At 39.6% G+C, this 23533-nt stretch overlaps 2 protein-coding genes across 3 annotated transcripts; both read right to left on the bottom strand.

Annotated features, from left to right (window-relative positions):
* Nucleotides 1–1896: 1896 nt before the first annotated feature.
* LOC127370597 (bone morphogenetic protein 10-like) lies at nt 1897–5743 on the bottom strand. Its single transcript, XM_051412807.1, has 2 exons — nt 4721–5743; nt 1897–4302 (listed from the first exon to the last, which is right to left on the bottom strand). The coding sequence occupies exons 1-2, from the start codon at nt 5058–5060 to the stop codon at nt 3263–3265; spliced, it is 1380 nt and encodes a 459-aa protein (XP_051268767.1). The 5' UTR covers nt 5061–5743; the 3' UTR covers nt 1897–3262.
* Nucleotides 5744–6828: 1085 nt separating this feature from the next.
* On the bottom strand, nt 6829–22610 carry arvcfa (ARVCF delta catenin family member a). 2 transcript variants are annotated; one of them, XM_051412773.1, is made up of 16 exons: nt 22188–22610; nt 18388–18567; nt 16521–17143; nt 14706–15184; nt 14437–14620; nt 14231–14348; nt 13755–13923; nt 12941–12958; nt 12733–12804; nt 11647–11774; nt 10872–11022; nt 10598–10790; nt 9865–9976; nt 9357–9444; nt 7939–8015; nt 6829–7752 (listed from the first exon to the last, which is right to left on the bottom strand). In XM_051412773.1, the coding sequence occupies exons 1-16, from the start codon at nt 22206–22208 to the stop codon at nt 7660–7662; spliced, it is 2706 nt and encodes a 901-aa protein (XP_051268733.1). In that variant the 5' UTR covers nt 22209–22610; the 3' UTR covers nt 6829–7659. The 2 variants fall into 2 exon arrangements, with proteins under 2 accessions (XP_051268733.1, XP_051268734.1); XM_051412774.1 differs by lacking the exon at nt 12733–12804.
* Between the last annotated feature and the right edge of the window lie 923 nt (nt 22611–23533).

The raw sequence follows: 23533 nt of genomic DNA, 5'->3' as shown, positions 1-23533 counted from the left end.
CTCAGTTTTCATAACCTTAACAAGACTTCCTCATATTACATTAAACTCAACTTGCAGGCAGTTGTAGTAAAGCAGCCCTCTAACCCTCTTTTATGTTGTGGTGATTTTGTAATATAAAATCTCCCCCTTGTGGTTATAATAGAGCATGACATTAAGGCATTAAAAACAGTCCCCTGTCCAAATTTCGCACACTCTCTCTTCCATATCTCCCAATGAGATTAACCATGTGATTTAAAGTTGGCCACCCATGAACAACAATAGCTTTGTTGCTAAAAAAAAAGTGACGAACAAAGCTGCCATCACATGAACCTGCTGAAATGTGTTGTTGACATGGATCCCTTTTCCAGACCATGCAGACGCTTGGTAAAGGAACTGATACATTATGAAAAAGCAGCTTTTGAAATGCAGTTTAATGGATCCTTTCTTCAACCGTCATTATGGTGAGCTTTACCTGTCCCTAGATTTTTCTGCCTTTGAGGAAACAATAACCCAGATGATCAGATATAGCATGAACATACCATTTGTACACAGATATTAAGCACCATTTTAAAAGCAGCTGTTTCGGTGTGAAGTGTAAATTAAGGTTTTGGAGAACCAATCAAATTTTGTTTATGTATTTCATAAAAAAAAACATTTACAGTAGGAAAATAAACAGAAAGATATGTAATGTAGTTAGCTATTTTAGAGGAGTAATGTAATGTAGTAATTCATTTTTACTTAAGCTTTTTTTAAACAGTGGGTGTATAAAATTAAAGCCAGTACAAAAGAACATGATGAACTGTCAAGAACACATATTGAATATAGTGAAGAGTGTTGAAGCTGACAAAACAAACAGAAAATCAACATATATTACCGCACATTAATTCAGGGGTGCAAACAACCTACCCAGTAGCCACTTTACACCAATTCTTTAAGACCTGTCTGATGAAGTGAGAGTTATGTTTTGGACTGGTGTGGACTTCTTCAAAAGAGATTTTTGGACAGCAGATGAGAGTCTTCAAACTTTTTCATAAAGGACAAAATCAAATACTGTAGAAACAATATGTCAATTTTGGGAGACAGAACACACACCAATTTTTATAGTTATCAGCATAATTTTCACCTGCCTAGAGCAGCTCCCACAGTCTGCATATTTTTTAGTATTTTGTTACATTTGCTATATTATTTTAATATATTTAGGAGAGAATGCTGTTTTTTTGTCAAAAAGAAAATATCAATCATGCGGGTCTTGGCTTTATAATGAAATTAAATACATGATTAATGTAATGCATATTGCTTTTTTAGGGATATTTTCTACATATTAAACCTTTATTATAGTTTTAAATAAGCCTCACACTGAGAAATCAATTTGTTCACTGCCAGTCGATATCTCTGCCCTGCACACTTGGCCTATGTAAATCTGTGTGCCGAGCGAGGATCCCATTAAGTTAGAAAGTTCCACAGTGTTATTCCATTATGTTATCTGCTTCCGACTGTTAACAGCAGAAGCTAGGTGATGATGTGACATGTATTTTTTCCATTTGTACTGTTGCTGTGGCCTTGATAAGGGCGTCCGCATGCCCGTGTCAGAAAAAGGAAGTGGGAGGGTTCAGAGGGCACCAAGCAACCTGATGGCAGGATTGTCAATAGAGCTTGTTGGCGTTGGATACCAGGAATCTGACACCACCTTCTCACAAATGCTGCCACTTGGAGTGGCGTCTCATCCTGAGTGACGGTCTACAAGACTCCAGGCTCTGACACCTCGTTATCACTATGGCATGGAAGCCGGCAGAGAGAGGCCCGCCAGGCATGTGACGCTAGAGGGATGGGGATTAAGGTTGTTAGGTTGGGGAGTGCAGTGATTACCTGACAATAAAACAGTGTGTACAAGAGATGAAAAATTGGTCAATGAATATATTTGTTTTCAGATGTTTTATTTTAACAACCATAATAAGATTAATGTTGGTGTGAGAACCAAAAGCAGGATATGAATGGGCATAAAGAAAGATTTCACAGCAGTTGACAGCAATGTTGGGTAAGAGAAATTGTGCATTTTTCAGACAAGAAGCCCCAAAGAGCTCCAAGACACCGTGAAAATCCTCTCCTGGTCAAAAGCCATCGAAAACATATCTTTTCTGCAAGCTTGGCAAGCAAATAAGAGGAAAAATGTCACATTCGTTAAATCATTTCAGTGGCTCCAACATGCCATAGGGCACAGAAACAAATCATACCATTTACAAATCTGCAGCATGTATATCTATATCTACTAAGCAATTTGGCAAGACTATGATTCAATTACAGCTGAATTTAAGAGATTTTCATATTTGAAAAAACATACAGCATACTAATGGTAGTGCAAATCATTGTAATCTGGTAGCCTACCCTTTCTTTTGAAAGAACATTTCAGTTTAGATAAGCTGGAGCTTCTCAACTTCAGGAATAATTTCTGCCAGAACAAAATGTAGATGGAAAAAGGGAGAAAGGTCTGTGATGAAAAGTGAGCCAGCAGTGCGAAACCTCACTTTTGTTAGATTCTGTACCTTGAAACTTTGCACTCAGGGTACATTTTATGTACTTAAATCTCAAATACATTTTTTCCAAATTATTCAGACGGCTGGTATTGTAAATGCGGAAGTATTTAACCTTTTGACTCGCCCTTAATGACATAGAGCTCACTTCATCTGAAGATGGTTGAAGAGGAATATTTATCAAGAGGTCTTGTTTTGACTGTCACTGTGTCACATGGCACTGCTGCCATATTTGCAAAAATATGACCTGTTACTGTCATTTACAATTAATTGTGGAACTTCCCCCAAAAACATTCTAAAATACAAAAATCTGCAAAATATTATAATAATAAATCACAACAGAGTGTTTAAAGGGATTTGCAGCATAACCTTGAAAGCATTGTACTCTACAGTAAAATAATAATAACTGATTTACCTTTATACAATTACAAATATACATCATGTAGCACAGATTTGTGTCCATCCCTAATTTACAACTAAGTCTAGACTCGTGTTTTTACACACCACTGTATGAGATCTTAGATACTGTGGATGGATGGATGGATGGATGGATGGATGGATGGATGGATGGATGGATGGATGGATGGATGGATAGATAGATAGATAGATAGATAGATAGATAGATAGATAGATAGATAGATAGATAGATAGATAGATAGATAGATAGATAGATAGATGTTTCTGAGATGATCATCATTTCTTTGGCTCCATCAGTGCACAGTCTCTATCTCTGTGTAATAGCATCACTTTAAGGACTATCTACAGCCACACTCTGCCACCACCATTCCCTCATACTTGTGGTTGAAAGTGATCACCCCGTTATCATGATAAAGGAGTGAGATCGGCTCCAACTTAGTGGGTACACAGCAGGCACGCGATGCCTTCTCTGGACTCTTAACACTCAGCAGTGTCTGCACTATGGCATGTTTGGTAGGCGAGACCTCGGAGGTCATAGGTGGGTTACACACGCCGTTGCACTCATATGCCTCATAGCCCAGAGGCTGAATGATCCACGTATCCCAGCCAATGTCTTTAAAATCCACAAAGAGCGGGGTCCTCTTGCATGGCTCGCTCTTAACATTGCGACGGATTCGGGGAGGTGTGTCATAGATAAGGTTGGACTGCAGTTGTGTGAGAGACTGTTGGTCCAGCCTGTCCTGGTTAGCACGGCCAGTGTTGTGATTAACATGCCCCCAGAAAGCTTGCTGGCTCATGTTTTCAGGAAGGTCATTCTCATGTTCAATCATCTGGTTGAGCTCTTGCTTATCCTGTTTGTGGTCTCTGCTCTGATCATCTGAGAATACAATCATCACTGCATTGTGTTTCCCCTCCAAGCTCCTGTCGATATCAATCTCAACCAACCTCCCGCCCTCCTCTTGTGTGGCCCCTTCCTCCTCTGACTCCAGGCTTGCAATATGAACCTCCAGTCTGTGAGTTGTACACCCTGACTTCAGCCAGAGTGTAACCACATGAGTCAGGTCAAATGACACCCAGCTGTTATCTTTGGCATGGATATGCTTTGTCACCAGTTCCTCCAAATCCTTCATCTCCACCACCTCCTCTTTAGCCCTCCTTCTCCCTTCTTTCCCCACCTCTTTTGTCCAAACAAGGCCCTCATGTATTTTGTAGATGGTCACCTTGCAGTCAATGCCAGCATATGGTCTTTGGGCTTTCTGGACCAGTGTGAAAAGGCGAAGCTCAGCTATTGTTATGTGCTCATGGTGGCGCATTGAGATGTTGAACAGCAGAGGATGTATCCTTACACCCCTGGCTGTTATACTGTATGGGGAGGAATCTGAAATCAAAATATCAATAAGTGTGCCTCAGTGCATTTTGTATGTTTCTGTGGTCACATCTCAAGTTGAACTCGATACAATATTAAAATGTACCCTTGTATTAAATACACAGTTTCTATTATAGATGTGTTTGGTTAGTTTAAATTGTAGGCTTTATTCAAGTGCAGTTTCATAGTTTCAATGAAAACAATTGACAACTTCCAGACTTACAGAATATTGACTTCCATAAATAAAAGTAGTCAAATATTTTAAAACATTAAATTAGTAGAATGTTAAACATGGTCCCAGTGATCTGAAAGCTAATCCTTCAAATCTGTTTTATGTGTTATTTTAAAAATAATACAAAGTTGAAAAATGTTTATGCATTATATACATTTTCTGTGATTGTTGTGGCATTAAACAAAATCAAGTTTGTACCTTCATTCTTGAAACTGCGCACAATGTTGGCCGAGGGCACAGCAGTGTGGTCATGGGCAAATCGGTTGTACAGCTCCAGCATGTACTCTGGTGTCTCCTCACGGGCAGCGAGGGGCCTAGGCTGGGGCCTCAGCTCTGTGAGGTTCATTGTGGACAGAAAATGGCTCAGAAAGTCCTGTGCATCAAGTAGCGGATTATCACCCACACCCCTACCGACTGATGCCCTGTGATGGTTGTCAGGAGACCTGATGGGACTGCTCAAGCTCAAACCAGTCAACATCAGAAGTACGACATTCAGAGAGCGGATAAACCCACCGTTGGAGAAGACTGAAACGGTCATAGTTGGAGTGTAGCAGGTTTAAATCCAAAGATTCAGTATCAGATGAGAAGATGTGATGGATCCTTTAGAGTGGATACCTGTAACCAGATTAACCTTTCGAGGAAGGACTGTCCTTCATTAAAGGACAACAGATTGCTGTGGGGGGCAATGAGAAAACAGCTTTGCCCTTGTTGATCTTGTGGTTTGGTTCTGAGGGCAGGGCTGTGCTGTCCAATGTGCTGTGCTGACATGTTTGGAGATGTCACCAAGGACCTGCTCGGCCCTCCTCTCTCTCTCTCTCTCTCTCTCCCCGTCAGGAATTTATGGCTATCCATAATTTCCTCTGATATTAATTTTGATGTATGCTTTTCTCTGACAACACTTGCCCTAGTGACTTTAGATTGACATGACAGTTGATTTATGAGCTGCTATATGCTGCACCATGCTGATAAGGAAGAGATAAGGAAGTCATTGCAATTGAGTTCTCCAAAAATGTGGGACAGATTAAGCATGGAAATTATGTTGTGTGTTCTACTTTCCTGTCTAATTCAGAAAATCAATTAACAATTAACAATATTGTTAATTTATGCTTAGCAATCTCCCCAAGAGGCCAGTGAAGACTCAATATCTGTACCTCTGCCTCTTCCATATTAAATTGAATTAACATTTTTAATCAGGTTGTGAATATCTCATTTGCATATGCTTTTAACTAATTACTGGTTTTGTTTTCTAATAGTGGCTTTCTGACACCTCACATATGTAATCATTACTATAATTTCAAATGAAAAGTAATGAAACTAATTTTTAAAAAAATATTTTAGATCATTGTGACCTAAAACAAACCTATCTACGACATTATACATTTCAGCCAATCGAATCATCACTGTATATAAGAAATAACATGCAGATATATGTGGACATATGAACCCACAGTACACACGTGTATCTTAAATGCCACCACTTATGCAAGTGGGCTCTGCAGCCTGCAGGAGGAAACATGACTAATGCCGACACATTTTAGCCCTCTCAGTGCCTGTGTGCAACATGCAAGTTCAGAAGTTCATAATCACTGTTCAAGGCTACTGTGGATATGAGGTTATGTGAATGTGAATGTCTTGACAGTTTAATGTGTTGTGTTCATTGCTATTCTGTTTAAATGAATTACTGAAAATCCATTACTGGGTCACTGTTTAATCACTAGATGCATAAAGTGAGAAGTGTAAACCCAATATTTTTAAAAATCACTTTTCGGCAACTCTATGATTTATGAAATATTCAATCAGTGCATAAAAGTTAAAATTTTGTATATTTTTTAATGTAATTCTACATATCAGTCAGTAGGCACAGATGTGGCTAGTGGTTTTAAATCTTGCATATCATTGTACTGAGTGCCAGACCTCTTTTACAGCTGACAAATGCTACTAACTGGCATTCAGCCTAATATGACCCACCTTTGTAGTTGTGTTTGTAATCGTGATTAAGCCACTTTAAAGTTCAAGTCCTTATACAGGGGGAGTTCATTGTTTTGTACCCTGTGTGTACCCTGCACAGTGTGACTAGTAGTACAACATAAATGCTGTTTTGACCCTAAGAAAGTTGAAAGAGGAATATCCACAAGTCACTTTTTGTATCTAATAATTCAAGCCTGTTCAGAGCACATACAATTGGAGTTGTTTAACTGGCGAGCTGCTTAAAGGGTACTCACTGATCAATTGGATGAGGACATAAACTTCATCTGTAATACAAAAAGAGAATACAAATAAAAATGAAAATTATGAAATTATGCACATCATTTATTTTCATTTGTCATTCAACATCGCAATGCAAAAAGGACCACTGCAAAGCAGAGTTGTATTGAATGTAGGTTCACTTATCAGTATTGGCTAATACACAGCAACAACTTTTAATTAATAACATGGGTATTACAATAAATATTACAATATAAATACCTTCATTTAGAATATTAACAGTCCTTTGTTACACATTTACAATCCCATTTTGCCTATCATGAAAACAAATGGAATAGAGAGGATTTTCCAATGACCGCACAGTCAAGTCTGATGGCAGGTTTGTCAAGAATAAACTGAATTCCAAAAAATTTGAATGTTTTTGATGACTAGGCTGACAGCAGCCATAATCCTAATTATCTCAAACACTGACCTAAAATATTATTCAAATTATTTCATATCAGAATTCACCCCAGAACCCATGGGGATAGACGGATCCACATGTCACTTTAGGCCTTAATAGCTTGACAAACTGGAAGTATTATAAATGATCTCATATTTGTGTAGCAATAAAATTCAAACTGTATATGTTATATATTCTTTGGAGTCATGATTCTTGCATATTTAGGCTATTTGAGATGTCATACATCATGAGCTTCAGACAGACAGTATCATCCTAAACGACAAAATCCATCAAATCTATTTCCAAATAATCTCCATTATAAATACATGTAAATGTTTGGCACATTATTTCCTGTAAACAAAGGAAATTCTTTTTTACTGAATGTGTTTCTCTGTCTGTACAAGAATGAGCAAATGGCACAAATCCGTATTTCACCAATGGAAAGTGTCTCTACAGGATTTAACTGGCTTTACTGGCCGTGTTGTCATGTTTACACCCAGGAGTCCAGCGGTGGAGGTTTGTTATCCATGAGGCCCACTGCAGGCCTGCCAGCTCTGATGAAGTGTTTTCTCTCACTTATCGCCTAGGACAAGAAATATGCAAACCGCCGGTGTTAGTCACTTTGTATTAAAAGTACTGACAGATGCAAACACAAGTCACAAGAAAGTAATCATTTTAAATTAAATCCTGTAAAACAAAACTATAACAACATCTGCTTATCCTCCATACTAGGTTTAAATGCATTCAGTGCATTCAAGTGGTAGATTACCTGGAGAGTGTCTCTTTCAACAACAGGCCCTTTTCCTTCTCCAACTCTATCATTTGGCTCTAAGCTGGAATACACATCTGCAAAGGAAAATTACAATCATATTATAAATCATAGATGTAAGATAAAGGGAAGTCTTTCAAATGCATTAAAAGAGAAAAATAACAGATGTAAATCAGTTTATAGGGAAACCTTTGTCCACCAGTCTGCTCTTTAAGGTAACCTACTATTGGAAACTGTGAGTGCAATCATTTTAGAATAAAACTATTCACTCCTTAAATGGCTCAATAACGAATCAGGGTTCTATTATCCAAATCAAAGAACCTTTTGCCACAAAAGTATTAATATATTATATTATCAGTTACATGTCAGTTAAACATTAACCATACCAGTAAGACTGTAAGCTGGATGCTGTTTGGGTTACATTTAAGTGTAAGTTTATGTGTCACTTCAAAATACATTAGTCAGCAGTTGACAAAACTGTAACTTGCAGTTAATAAATGTAGCTCAATTTTAGCCTGAATGTCTTTGTATCTGTGTCTTTGTGTCCTTACTTTTTTTCTTTTCTTTTTCTTTGTTTTTATACTACTACTGACCTAAAGACGAAGTTTCCTGTACTGTGTAGATGAGGTAGTATATTTAACCATTTACCTCCAAACACTCATTTTTGAAACACTTCACTACTTCAGCAATACAATTACAAATATGCAACATATTTTACTGTTACTGTCTACAGGAGCCTATCAACCCTACACCAACAATACTTTTGCAGAACAGGCCAGTCAAAGAAGCTGTTCAAAAGCATCGATATAGAACCACTTGTTTTGACTTTGAGGGTGTATACTGCAGGCCTGGGCACCTATTGCCCTTTTAAGTGAATCACGTTTCCAGAAGGATACATCCATTCATTTTGACTTCAACATCAGAGAGAGAAACGGGCAAAAGCAATGAAATAATTCGTTGAAAGTAGTTTATATCTATTCCCTCCAAATTTATATTTCAAAGTGTATTTAAGTTGTGTTTATAATTCATAAGGAAGCCTTAAGAGAAAATCCCTGTTTCAGTGGGAAGCTAGAGGTCGCTCTTGACGTGGGAAAGTGGGTGCCCTTTTGGAATAGCGTTCAAACGAAATGTGACTGGTGATGCGTGAGCCTGCCCTGCCTCTGGGAGAGACTGTTCAGGCTAATAAGCCAAGTCTGTGCACTGATAACCTTGGCAGCACATCATTGGTTCAAGGCTATGTTTCAGAAGAATATGGTCTGGGACTGTAAATGCCTATTTCTTTGTCCCTGACGTAACAAAAACCACAGTATGTTTAAAAGCATATTTTTTCTCTCTCCCTGAGCTAGAGGACACTCTTCTCATTTAGATGATGGTTTAATAACATTTTGCTGACGGAATGCATGAAATGCTTTGCTGACCTTGGTTTTTGTCCATGAGAGGCAAGGTGATGTCATCGCTGCCTTGCTTTCCACTCTTGGATTTTTTAGTCACTCCGGTAGTTGTTGGCTTTGAAAGACAAAAAGGATTATGTTAATGGATGACAACCTGAATTTTATGCTTTCCCCTTCTAATTTTACAGAAGGGCATTACATTGGTTTTGATTAGACTGAGTTGCACTCAGTCTTGGACAGTAACACATCCTGTTTTGGATGCAACAGGAGACTATAAGCTTAAATTTATTTATTCCATTTCACTGTCCTCACTTCCCTTTTTATCTGACAAAACACAGATTTCACAGTTGACTTTATGTTGTTTGTTTTTTTTCCTTTTACATGTTTGACAACTACGTTATGTCTTGACACATATTAATACTACCAGACAAAAAGGGGTTTGTATAGTCATGCCACAAAATAAAAGAGGCTTTATTTAGTTTATTATGTATGCTGACTCTGTTTTTGTTATTGGCCAACAAAAAGTAACAAATACCTTGAAGTGGCCCTTGTTCCAACCTGCCTTGTTCAGAGTGTTTCTCAGGTCCTTGTAGGACCATATTGTCTGGAGGACATGGGAAGCTGCCTTGGTCTCCCGTGCTGATTGGCTGACAACAAATCATTAGACAGTGTGGTAAACAACAGAAGACCGCTGTGAGACAATACTGTCCCGATGATTAAATTCCATTTTTGACTGCCCTGGGATATGATGTTTATAATATCATGAGCAGTTGCACTGAGGCTGTGTCAGAAGTATAAACAGATATTAAGCAGTCACAGCAACAAATACTATAAAACCAATACAGTTTCCTCCTAAGATACAATTTATTGAACTAAGAACTTTATTTATCCCAAGGGAAATCTCTGTGCAGCAGTTGCAGTGCAAAGTAGGATAGAGTGCAAATATCTCTAGAGCAAATATATACAAATGTATGGATTATACAGATTATCAATAAGATGCAAACCTAATGTATACAGGTTAACTGTATGTAACATAAATGTAAACCAGTTAACAGAAAGGTGCATCTTCCATCTTATTTGACAGGACAATATCTGAGACTTTTGACTTTGAAATTACAGCCTGAAAGTTTAGCAAGCTGTACTATTATTATTTGACCAATTTAGCTATTCACTGTTTTTGGTTTGGAATGCAGTACATATTTAAACATTTGTCTAAAGGTATGAATGTTAACACTTTATTTGAAAGACTTTATTTTACTTAAAAGTACCTTGACTTGTTGATGGCCACCAGTTTCTGCACAGCATGACCCTGTATGAGGGCTCGGGCATTCTCTGGGCTATCTGTGATGATCTCATGGATAGTGTTCAGAATAGACACTACTGTATCCCCTTCAAGATTCTTCGCTGGGTGCTGCTGCCCACATGGCAGGTTACCGACAAGGTCCCTCAAAGCATAGCTCCCTGTAACAACATAGCAAAGTTAGTGCGAGTGTCCAGGTGTATAGGGCCATGTGTATGTAGATGAGAGTTCCAAGCTTGTACCTATTAGGTCTTTATTCCTTCGGTCCATCGCCAGGTTGCGAAGAGCGATAGCCACAGCTCGCACCACTTTGTCCACATCTGAACGCAGCAGCTCCACCAGAATAGGCAGCCCTTTCTCTTTTCTCACTGTGGCCCGGATGTAGCTGGACCACTACAAGAGCAAACACAAATTATATGAGAGCAGAGTGATGTCAGCACTAGCATTTTCTGTGAGATTTTGCTTTTGGGGCTCCCTTTCATAATTTTCCCTTTACAAAACCACTCATCTCACCAAAACTACACTATGGAAATAAATTGCCACGGCTTTTAACACTTCTTTAATCTGAGTGCGGCCTTAGCATTGATCTTAAATTATAGTGACATTCATTGCACTGTATATCTTGGCAAAGCACATTATTTGACAGGCCTATGGATCTGCTTGGGGACATATCAGTAAAAGTGATTTTTGATCATACAGGCTGCTGACAAATCAATCTAAAGAGTTCAGCTAGATTAAAATGATCAACCCCACATCTCCCTCTTTTTCACTCAGAATCACAACCCAACCAGCGAAGAAAAAGCTCTGGGCATGTACAGCCATGGCGATCTACTGTGAATACATATGAGTATACCGTGAATGGGCCAAAAAGTCACTTGATAACTGCATCAGTTTAAAGTTTAATGCTCCAATGTCCAACCTTATAGAGACATTTTTGTGTTTGGAATACACTCCACTATCACAACCCCTGTGTAATGTCATTAGTGTAGGAAATAGCTAGCAATTTCATCCACTCACAGCCCAGTGTCCCGCAGCAAGGTTCTGCAGTGCTCCTGCGGCCGCCTCCAGGGTGTTGTGGTTGTGACTGCAGGTGAGAAGAGAGAGGTAGAGCCTCACCACCTCTGGCTGGTACAGCAGCTCCAACCCTTTTACAGAAAGGCAGAGAAAGTCAGGGATGACAGTGAAGCAATGGCAAAATGCCTGCGTGACCATCAGTGGCTTATTATCAGTGTCATTAATAACTTAATATAAATGTAAATATGATAACATTGTTCCACAATTTCTTCTTTCTATGTTAGTTTAAGTCAGTAGGTGGGTAGGTCAGTAGAAAAATATATAGATTAATTTAATTAAACTCTCTATGCAAGAAAATTGTAACTCTGTCAGACTCCTGCAGAGATTTTTTGTACTCAGCCAGTGGAGGCTGCTGGATGGCTGACAAGTAGTATAAAGCTGACCTGGGACCATAACATGCTTGTCATACTGATTTGCATTCACTGGCTGGAGTGTGGGTGGCATCAGCTTAGCTCTGATCTCTGTTCTAACAGCAGCATGTACAGTATTCAGCCTTACAGTGCAATTGTGATATTTTTTGCCACGTTTTCTATATGCAGACGGCATTCATGACTAAAAACAGCCATAAGGTTACACGAAATGTACCAAATAATCAGTGTCCATGGGTCATGCAGTATCTTGAGCAAATTCCAGTTCTTGCAGAGGAAATGTTCCTCCTCTAGATTCTGTCCGATAAAAATGTTATCAGTCTTTCACTTGATGGGTCATTTTGTTTTAGTAATGAAAGTCTCCTCGAGTGGTGCAGGTGCTGAAGTGTGGCTTTGAATTTAAATTAATTATCTTTCAGGCCATGCCAACGTCATGCATACAAAGCATATAACATAATACAGAAAACTAATACTTGATTATAGCGCTGCACTATGATAGTGATATATGATATATGTATCTACTTCTAATGTATTAGTAAGCCTAATGTTTAGCCCACTTATTTCTAAATGTCACATACTGTAGTCAGAATTCAGTGTTCAATTTATGTTTGTATTTTAAATGTTTTATGTGAAGTTGTCATTATGTTTTTCAAGTATATACCTTTCATTTGTTCTGTACGTTTTGGTAAATCCAATGTACCGTATTTTCTGTCCATAAATCCATTTTTCCAACCTGTACATCACAGACACATACATGCACACAAACACAAACACCAGCGCACCAAGAGATAATGTCAGCAAATTTGATGTGGTATCAAATCACAATAAATACTGCCAAGAAAATAATCAGGAGTAACTGGTAGACTGACCTTGACTGAACCACTCCTCTGATGAATACAGCCGAAGGGAAAATAAGAAAGAACGTCAAAGATAAGATTGTGACACAGAAGCAGAAAACACAGAGCACCTCCATGTGGTGAGACACTGATGAACTGACAGTGGCATTTGTCAATTTTGAGCAATTAGTTGAAAGGTTAGCAATGGTCAAACGCCATAAAACTTTAAATTACAATTAACTCTAACCCTATTGTTTCTCCATTAAGTCTTTTCCGGCAGCGCAGACTGCTGCAGCCTATTAATTATCGTATATCAGCTGTAATTCACATTGTTATTCAAATGAGTTATGCGTCACTACAGAATATTTTTCACAGTTAAACAACCTTCTTGCTTGTTACATTAGTTGCATTGTGTAAAAATCATATAACTGACGTCACAAAGTATAAACAAGCTTTTTCAATTTTGGAACCTGGCACTCCACCCGCAGAGTAAAATTTATCATCAGCCCCTGCATGCGTAGGGGTTATGAAATAATCAGGCTCTCATTGGCATAAAAGGGGGCAAGAAAAGTAAAACCTATGCTCAAAGCCACGACACACTGAAAGCAAATTTCAAACTAAGAAAATGGTTGGATTACAGGGACACTGGTAGACTATGAACTGTAAACTAAGTGTAAATTAAGAAAATAGATCCTATTGAAAAATAGGGGTTTTAGTTGTTGCAGGTATCTAGAGAAACACCAAGATACAGGAGGTGTCCCAACACATGTGCTTTGATTTGTCCAATGAATCAACCTGAGAGATGGAATGATAATTGTGACGTCATCATGTATGATGGCCGACCAACCTTTGGGTCTTTTCCCTCCAAAACAGTCAGGATCATTCTTCTTCTTCTGGTGCCCCACTGACCTCATCAGATGATTGGCATGGGGTTCCTGAAATCGGTCCATTCCTGGTATTTCTTTGTGAACATGATAGGACAGGTTTCGTAGGATGCAGACGCAGTTCTCCACTGACTAAATGGAAGACAATTACAGAATACATCAATCAAAGATGCTGTACAGAAAGTGCAATAGGAGTTATTTGTGTTTACACTAATTCTTCTGTTCCCTTTTCAGAATAATAATATTGCTTTTTGTTCTGTTGAAACTCTGAAGAAATGTCAATTGATGACTCACATTAAAACATCTGAATCAAATGCAATTGTATATAGGCTATTATTTTTTTATGCTCAATCAGGGAAAGAAAATTACTGCTCTTCACAAAAGTAATATTTTCTTCTGACCTAAAGCCACTACAAATCATATTATATTATATAGTGACCTTATTGTCAGTGTCCTTGTTGACAACAGCTGACTGAAGGGCATGAAGGAGCGCGTCCACCAGCCCCTCACACTCCCTCAACCTCTGTCGAGCATCTGCCCCATCTGAGCTGACGTTCCTGCAGAAACAACTTTGTTATCAAATCTGCGTGAAATCGTGTGGTCCATCACTGTTGTCATTTGTTCCATGACAAGCAGCCAACGTACCTCAGACATCCAGAGGTGTTCTTGAAGACTGTGGTCCACTCAGCACTCAGCAGTTTGGAGGGATCGACTGAGTCTTTCCTCCAGCCGGAGTGTGGAATGATGATCTCGTCAGTCAGCGTTTGAAGCCCAATGTTGATTACCATCATCTTCAGTGGCTCATGTGAGGAGAGGTTCCAAAGAGTGCCTGCAGGGGAAGGAATACAAAATCTGTAGAACTAAAATGAAGGGTTGCAGGTTATGGCTCCAAGGGATCAGGAATTGAGCTGTACCTGTGGCTAACTCCTTGACCTCCATGCTGCTACACTTCCTCAGTAGCCTGACTAAAGCTTGGATGCCATCACAGTTTTTGATGGCCATTTTGTTATTGTGGTCTTTTCCGTAGGATATGTTGCGCAAAGCACCACAGGCCTTGCGGTGGACCTCAGCTTTAGGGTGGTCCAGTAATTCCACCAACATCGGTACCCCATTCAGCTGGCGCACCTCCTGCTTGATGCGGTCATTCTCATAACACAGGTGCTGCAAATAGGCGGCAGCATTGGACTTGACTGGGTCCATAGGGTGGCTGAGCATCGAGATCACCTCGTGCAGGTTGGGGTCTCTCCAGCGTGGGTCTCTACGGATGCTATCCAGGCTGACCATGCTACTGCGCTTGTGGGGGAACTGCAGGGTCTGTGCTCGACACATGGCCTGGAAGAAAGGATTCAGGTTCCCCTCCAGCTGGGCCATGAAGGCATCATCATAGCCACCTCTGAAAGGATAGGGAAAGCCATGCATGCATGTTGGGATCAGGACACTTTTTTTTTTTTTTAATGTTATGTTATGTTATCTGAGCCAAGCTAGCTGTTTTCCTTTACTTCCAGTCTTCATGCTAAGCTATGCTAACCATCTCCTGGTTATAGCCTTGCATTTAACAGACAAGTATGAGTTTGGTATCTCCATCTTCTCATCTAATTATCAGCCACAAAGTGAATAAGCATATTTCCCAAAAAGGTCAAACTACTCCTTTTGCATTCAACAGGTTGAATGACATTTCTGTGTCTAATAGACTGGGCTCCAGTGAGTTTAACAGCATAAGTGAGTTGCTTGTATCTTTTGTAAACAGCTCTGTCACTTTATATGGGCTAAGGAAAAGCTTCTGGCAGGCAATAACAGGTGAAACCTCCTTATTTATCGACTTTGCAGCAGGCTGCCATTCCTGATTGAAACCAGCTGCTTCTTAACTGCTGTCCATCTGTCTTTCTATTGTCCAGGCTGACTTACAGGAACAGGATAGAGGCAACTACTGGGTGTGCAGCTACAAAGTTGAATTTATATTATTATCACAGTAGGTCCACTGTGAGTGTTGATTTGTTACTGTGGCAATATATAGCAATACACACATATACTCATTTGCTGTCCTTACATTATTGTTCTATCTATATCTATTACCCTTGTGCCAGACCTCTAAATGTCTGTCTAAATCTCAGTTTTAAAAACAAAATGACAATTCAGTTTGATTATTTGGCAAATTTGAGACTGTGCATGAAAAACATTGATGTTTAGATGTTTTTGCATTATAGTTTTTGTAGATTTTGCGCCCATTAATCAAAGCTTTAAGAAGAACACCATATCACTGACATTCATAAGTTATTTTGTATAAAATATAACTGATGGAATAAAATTAATAAAATCCTGTCAAACTGTTGAAAACCAGGTAAATTAGCTCAGTGTCAGGCATTTGGTCATATTTGCCTCACATATTAAGTTTATTCGTGCTGTTAATGTCAAAGGTGAATTGACTTTCTAGTGGCTGTCTCGTAGCCTTCATTAAAGGTGAACTCATTATCGGGGACCATATTGATATTGACACATCTCAAACTGCAGGGTAATCATCATTTTGCATCGAGATACATTTTAAAACTAATATTTTTTGTGTACTTTAGTGACTGTGTGACAAAGCAACATATACATTTTACCAATTCACTTTCCCAACACCCTTTCAATGTGTACATTTTTATACAGGCACCCCAAGAGTGCTTGAAACCCATTTACATAGTTTCCCCTGTGGAATCAATAAAGTTTGATCTAATGTACCGTCCTCTTACCTGGTTCTGGAGGGCTCTCTGAGGAGCTCCATGGTGGTAATTGGCCTGAACTGGTGGATTCCCCCCAGTGTTGGGTAACTGGCAGCTGGGTGGTCAGTCTTCATGTCCAGAGGGTTTTCTCCCCGTTCGCTGAGACCGTCCTCCTCTGTCTGGCTGCTGAGGCCTGCGGGAGCGTAGCTGTCCCTGAGGAAGGGTAAGGTGTAGTGAGCCCCTGGCTGGAAGTTCTTGGCGGGCCAGTAGCTGTGGAGAGAGCCACGGGACAGGCTTCCATACCCTGCACATAAGTCACCCCCAATGCCTCTGTAGCTTTCAGGGAGGGTGTACACTCTGCTCTGCCTCTCTGGATTCACTGGCTGAGGCTCCCCAGACTGCAGTACCACCTCAGGTTGTGGGTGTGTGGTGGTTGTTGTGGTTGTTGTGGTTGTTGTGGTTGGTGCAACAGACTCAGAGGGTTCAGTGTTTGCTTCAGGAATAGGTTGCTCAGTGGGAGTGTCATCTTGAACCTCTGGAGTCGATGTGAGATCAGGTGTGTCTGATGCCTGGAAGTTTTCCTGCTGTGTTTCTGAGGATTCTTGGGTCTCACTGCGGGTCTGTTCGCCCTCTTGTTCCACAGCCTTGGATTCCTACAAGGATGCAGCACAACTATTATCTGTACAAAAGTCTAATCAGATTCTCTGTTAGTCTTTAAAATCCCATTTTTCTGAAAGGTCTCAGATTTCCTATATCCGATTAAATGCCACCAAATTGGTGTGTTTGCAGTTTGAGCAGGAACTATTTGGTTGTAATTTACTTGGAATAGACCAAACATGTTTTTGTTACCTACAGTGTGTGTTTATCGCTCATCTGAACTCTGCAGCCCACCCCAGCTCATTTCTCATAGCAATGATCAATCATCATCATTTCAGCACTTCCCAGGCTTTCTGAGCCACCAGTAAATAATGAATTCTTCTTTCCTGCCAAAGAATAATGAATTCCCCTTGTTGAAAATGAGTTTAGATTGGACTCTGATGAAACAACTTAACGTCCAGCCACTGTTTAGAAGCAGAGTAAATTGCAGAAAATGTAATTGTCTGGTTTAGTAAATTGATTTTGATTTTAACTCCTCCTTCATAGAGAGGGTGTGAGCAAAACCTGTTATTTTGAGCACAAAAATATGTAAATATGTAGCAATTCAATGAAATACAACCTAATTGCATTAAATTTCATGGTATCATTCCCCCAGAGGGCAATTTCTTTCTCTGCTTGTCGGTACAACTGAAACTCAGTGTTATAGTCCTGTCTGTTGGAGAGAACTTCAAAGTATCTGTAATGGATGTTTCTTATGGATGTCTCAGGAGACCAGACTCACAAGTACCTCAGGTGAAAAGAGATTGTTGTTTGTGTATGTGTTGTGAATTACTGGAACATTTCCTTTAGGGTGCATATGTTTCAATATTACTTAAAACACATTTTGGTGATAATGAATTCTAAAAAGTAGGGTAAGTAAGATAAAAAGTTGGAATTTTACAGAGGTAGTTTCAAGAGTATCTACAGAGTGACAAATGGGTTTTGTAGGCTTACAATTCAAGTAGAACTGAATGATAAATAAGTAAAAAATATATATATATATTTTTTTTAACATTAAATTAAATGTAAAGCTAAATTTAAAAAAAAAATCCCAGATATATTCCCATGTGTCTTTTACTGGCTCTTAATATTTTATCATTTTTGTATTTTAGTAAAGAAATTGAGAAAATGGCCACAAAACGTTTTATGTAGTGACCATTAGGCCTTTTATAGCCTGTGGTCTTGGCCAAACAATCAAAAACTCTGATAAACTGCAGAGAGTCAGCAGGTGGTGACAGTGACCAAAGATAAAGTCATGAACCTCGGAGTCAGTCTGCAGCGGGGTGTCGGTCTCCGTTGAACTCTCATTGGTTGAGGTCATCACAGAGGCGATGGAGGTGGGTGTGTCCAGTTCATCATTGGTGGACGGGTTATCCAGAATCGCCTCTTTAGCCTCCTGGGACAAAGATAGTGGAGGTGGGGGCCCCTCTGAACTCTGTTCCTGATCACAGACATAAATGAGTAAGGCACTGCAGCATCATTTGAGTGTATTATGCATATAATGTTTACATTATACAACACCATGATAGTACACCATGTCATTAGGCTGTCAGATGATAAGTGAGCTGCTCTTGATGATGGGTTGTGAGCAGAGTTGGTGTTGAGAGCTCAACTCATTTCTGCTCCATTATAACATAATTTGAATAATTTGAAACATGAACGGTGGAATTCATGCTGAAAAATCCCAATATAAATACTTATTTTCTAAATTAAATTAATATCTTTCTGGAAAATCCAAGACATTTTCTCTCTAATCTAATTGGGCAATCTGTCCATAGGAAAAATATTCATGCTGGTTCGAAGCAGTTCTGCCAGTGATCAAATGTAGACAGCAAAAATACAGATATAGAGTTAATGGATGAGATATGCCATTTACCACTCGATTAATTAAGTGGTTGTAGGGTTTCTCCACTATCATATCTTTGTTTTCAGACAAGAATGCACAATATATCAGCTAATCTCTATCACGGAATAATTGCTAAAGTAAGCCTATATGTGTTAATAGCATTTTATTGCTATTGCTATTGGTATAACAAGTAGAAATTATTCCTGATATATCAGAATCATTATGCATGCATGATTACTTCTTTAATTATATGTGCACTTGAGTGTTGTTTAATTTATTTTAGCCATAATTGTCAATTCGTGAAGTTCCAGGCTTAATTCTTTTTTAAATTTCCTACAAGCCAAATTAAAATTGATAAATCACCCAACTCTCTGTGCATTTGTTAAAACTTTTTTTAATGATTTCAAGCAGCAGATATACTTCTGTGTACAAAAACGGACAGGGAAAACATCTTGCAGGAAGGTTTTCACAGATCATACTGCTGTGCAAAAAAAGAGGAGAATAAGTAATAAAAATGAAACACAAGCAGTCATAGTGTTTTGTAATGAATCAGGACAGGGAAAAGCAGTGTTTTTCAGAACTATGCATCTGCATCAGTTATCTCAGTTACAGTTTAGTAGGTCAACTCGACTGGTGGGAACATCAGACATGAGATGAAACAATGTATGTTTCTATATTGGCTAAAATAACTGTTAAAAATGTTGGTTATTATTGGTTATATCTGCAATTTTTTCAATATACCCAAGAGCATTTTGAAATTCCTTTCATAGATTTCTCGCATTATTCCCTCCAAACAGATGTTGACATTCCCAATTGTGTTATGTAAGCATGTATAAAAAGGCCCCCTTTTTTACAGTAACACTGTAGTGGGGGCTGAATGTCAGCTGTCAGTTATTGTCATTTAAGTTAGCCTATTTGGTGCGAGTCCAGATTTACCACCCAAGATGCTTAAATCAGTAACCCAGCTGCTGCTCTAGTACAACATGTGGATATTTCTGTAATTTCCACTTGTTTATATCAAGTAGAACTTAAATTCTCTTTTCTTTTCAACAAAATGGGTTTCATTAACCAGAGTGCATTAATTATTCAGCATCTTGGTCTGAGAAAGAACTGGAGGCAGTATTTGACTGTAAACACATTTCATGCTGATTTTCTCACTAACTTCACATTCATTTTGGTGTTTCTACAGAAATTTGCATTGCTGCTCTAATGATTTCAATCAATATCTGATTATCTGATACACCTTTTCTTAGTATTGAAGTCCTTCTGAGAGCAGCAGTTGAATTTCTCTAAAGATCTAGGACAAACAATACCACAACAACCCATCACAACATTTGAGAGTTTAATGAAAAGGTTTTATTGTGTAGAAAATCAATCCTACTGTACCTTTTATAGCCCATTTTACTATCAGAGTTACCTATCCATTCTCTAAATCAATATTCATTTTAAGAAATATGACACAAATGCATAAAATCGCACTGAATATGTAACACTCAATGGCACAGGCATAATATGCTGAAGGATGTACTGAGATAAAAAACCAAATAAGCTGTTAAATCTCCCAAAACTCTCTTCTTTCTGAGGCTGCGGCATTAAACCGAACAAGTGCTGAGAACTCAACTCCACTGCATTAAATCAAGCTGCAGTGAACAGCTGACTGAATGTGGAGGGAGAGAGCTTGATTCGCTTTTCAAACACCTCACCAAACACAAGAGCTGCTCGTATCCATGTACAAAATGTGTCAGAGGGACGAGGAGATGAAAGGGTCACACAAGAGAAATTGGCAGCAGGGAGACAATCCTGGCTTGAACACCTCTGGGGGAGGTTGATTGGATATTGTTAGTCGGCGTTAAATGAACGCCTGGCCAAAAGACAGACGGGGTACGACTGTCCTCTACAGACAGCTTGATTAAGGATTTGGAGGACGATAATAGGCTGGACAGGGGCCTGTGTGCTGTCCCCTGTCTGATTCAAGCTCCAGGGAAGGCCAGGCCTCTGTGAGTCAAAGCTCATTTAAATAACTCACTGCACCATCACTAACTAAGTGTGCTCACAGAGCCAAATAGGTCGAGATGATGGTTCTGAATCTGAATTAGCTTAAAAGAAAGGTATGGTATATAGATGTTAGGTGCAGCGATGCAGGAGGCAGAATGACATGATTAGCATCTTGTTCCCGTCAACTCTCAGTATTGAGGCCAGCTGCAGTCGGGGTATTATTTTGGGAGACAGAGAGTCTGATCTAATGTTGAGTGAGTTCAGATTTTGGTGACCAGCTCAAGGGCAAAGCAGCCACAAGCCATGACTCAAACTTGTCACAAATCCACTTCAGAAAGAAAAGATGATTTGAAGAATGGGCACTCTCAATTGCAATTAAATCAGTGGGGCAAAGTCATTTTGTAGTGATCAAACTTGAGAATAAATTAGTTTTAACAGGCAGTTTGTCTTTATCAAACTGTGGGACTGAAAGAGTAATGCTTCCACTGGATAATAAAACATGACATCAGCCCACTGATGTCAGAAGACATTAGTCACAACTTTGTCACAACTCATCTGCCCTCCACTATCTGTTGAATCAGTGATGCTCATATTGCTCACTGTAAATTTACAGTGTCACTGTACATTGTGAATCAAAATGGCACTGAAATGACATGCATTTAAAAGACTCTTCTTCTTTTGTAACCAAGCCGTGAAAATGAAGGAAGGAAGAATATTCATTCTCAAAGTTTCTATTTGCAGCCTCTTTTCAGTCCTGGTTATGCTCTGATCCTTAAATAGTTAAATGCTGCATGGTCAGATTTAATGTCTCTCTGAGACATCATGGCAATACACTTACCAGAGTGTGTGCAGCATTTTTCCCCTGGAGGGACAACCTCTCCTCATAATGCAATCAAAGATTATCCCCCTTATAAGCTTGCCTATGCATTTGAACATATGCACAGACATGCATGCACGCACACGCACACACACACACACACACACACACACACACACTTGATGAAGATGTTAGCATCATGTCCCCATGCACACAAGGAGACTGCACCGAACACCAGTGAGAGGCAAGCAGGTGAAGCGATTGATGCCACCTTCATTCATCATGACAGAGGCAGAATGCAAAGCTGTGGAGGGCTACAGTTCTCTGCAGGAAGAAAAAAAAACTGATAGGCAAAAAAGAGGGAGGGTACAGAGCAAATAGAGCCATTCCACCACACACTTACCTCTTTCACTTCAGCAGGCATTGCCAAATCTTTTCTGCGTCCCCACAAATGATGAACAAGATGCGTCCCCCAGTGAGACGTCTGTTTCTCTGCCTCTGCTGCTGAATTTTTGCCTTGACTCTTCCTTTGAGCATTTGAGCCAATTCAAACATGAGCAGCCATCCTTCCTCCCAGCTCTCACTAACACACGTCCGCTCTCTCTCTCTCTCTCTCTCTCTCTCTCTCTCTCTCTCTCTCTCTCTCTCTCTGCCTCCCTCTCTCACTCTCTCAGCCTCTATTTCTCTTTCTCTCACAAACACACATTAGACGCACCATGCGCACATTTGCTCAACACAGACGTTCTCTCACACATCCACACACACACACACACACACACACACACACACACACACACACACACACTGAGAAGCAATAAACGCAGGGCTCTCTCTCATTACTGCACTCCTCCTCTGTTCTGTGCTGCAGTTAATGTGTGCGCTATTAGCAAGGTGCTGAATCAACTGTGTGATGCTGAGCCTGTGAATGGCTTAGGTAAGTGCAGAGCCCCGCAATTCCATGTGCTCTACCCATTTTTTCTGGCAGCCTTGGTGCACAGGCAGAGTACACACATGCACACACACACATACAGGCACACACACACCGTTCCCTGTGGGCTTACAAGCAGATGCAGCTGGAGCATAGAGCAGCCCGCACTAGTTCAGTCCTATGTCACCCATGTGCGGCGCAATAAAGGGGCGAGGGACAGGGGAATGGAGGGATGGGAAGGTGCATAAACACTGTATGCTGCACCAGACAGACTGAAACCAATGGCTTCGCTCTGCAAAACTGTACCAAACAAACCAAACCCCTTTTAACCACCTATCACTGTCTGCCTACGAATCTTTACACAACACCTTCTTAATTTATTGTCATTTGGTAGAAGCATAGAAATAAAACAGAAAAAAAGAAGATGTTTTAAACAGGGAATACATATCCCGCAAGCAGCTAAGCACCTTTCATTGTAGTTGCCTTTGTGAGCTCCTGGCTCTTTTTCTGTTGTGGCCAGGATTACATCATCTGAGTCTGAGATTAGCTGGTCTGAAATAATCACAGTTGATGAACAGAGACACAATCCACTGCCCCACATGACAAATAGAAGTCCCTGTCTTACTTGCTTTCTCTGACATCTTCCAATTTACCATCAGACCACTTGCACTGAGGCAGCAATAATCCAAGTTAAAAATGATCTGCTATCATCCACAGAGCAGTGCTCTCTATCAGCTGTCTTTTTTATTGATTTAAGAGCACCCCTCAATGTCATTGATCTTGGAGCATTTAGAAATTCTCATTGGCCTCTGCAGTATTTC

This window comes from Dicentrarchus labrax, unplaced genomic scaffold (assembly GCF_905237075.1).
Source record: "Dicentrarchus labrax unplaced genomic scaffold, dlabrax2021, whole genome shotgun sequence".
In the NCBI taxonomy this organism is placed as follows: domain Eukaryota; kingdom Metazoa; phylum Chordata; class Actinopteri; family Moronidae; genus Dicentrarchus; species Dicentrarchus labrax.
The sequence above is the reverse complement of the archived record's forward strand: the minus strand, read 5'-3'. Positions and strand labels throughout refer to the sequence as shown.

Coding starts and splice junctions, on each gene's coding strand:
- LOC127370597 (XM_051412807.1), bottom strand. CDS start 5,060: ATGACCGTTTCAGTCTTCTCCAACGGTGGGTTTATCCGCTCTCTGAAT. Junction 4,303..4,720: donor GCGCAGTTTCAAGAATGAAG/GTACAAACTTGA, acceptor TTTTGATTTCAG/ATTCCTCCCCATACAGTATA.
- arvcfa (XM_051412773.1), bottom strand. CDS start 22,208: ATGCCTGCTGAAGTGAAAGAG. Junction 11,023..11,646: donor TTGCTGCGGGACACTGGGCT/GTGAGTGGATGA, acceptor TTGCTCTTGTAG/TGGTCCAGCTACATCCGGGC. Junction 10,791..10,871: donor AAGGAATAAAGACCTAATAG/GTACAAGCTTGG, acceptor ATGTTGTTACAG/GGAGCTATGCTTTGAGGGAC.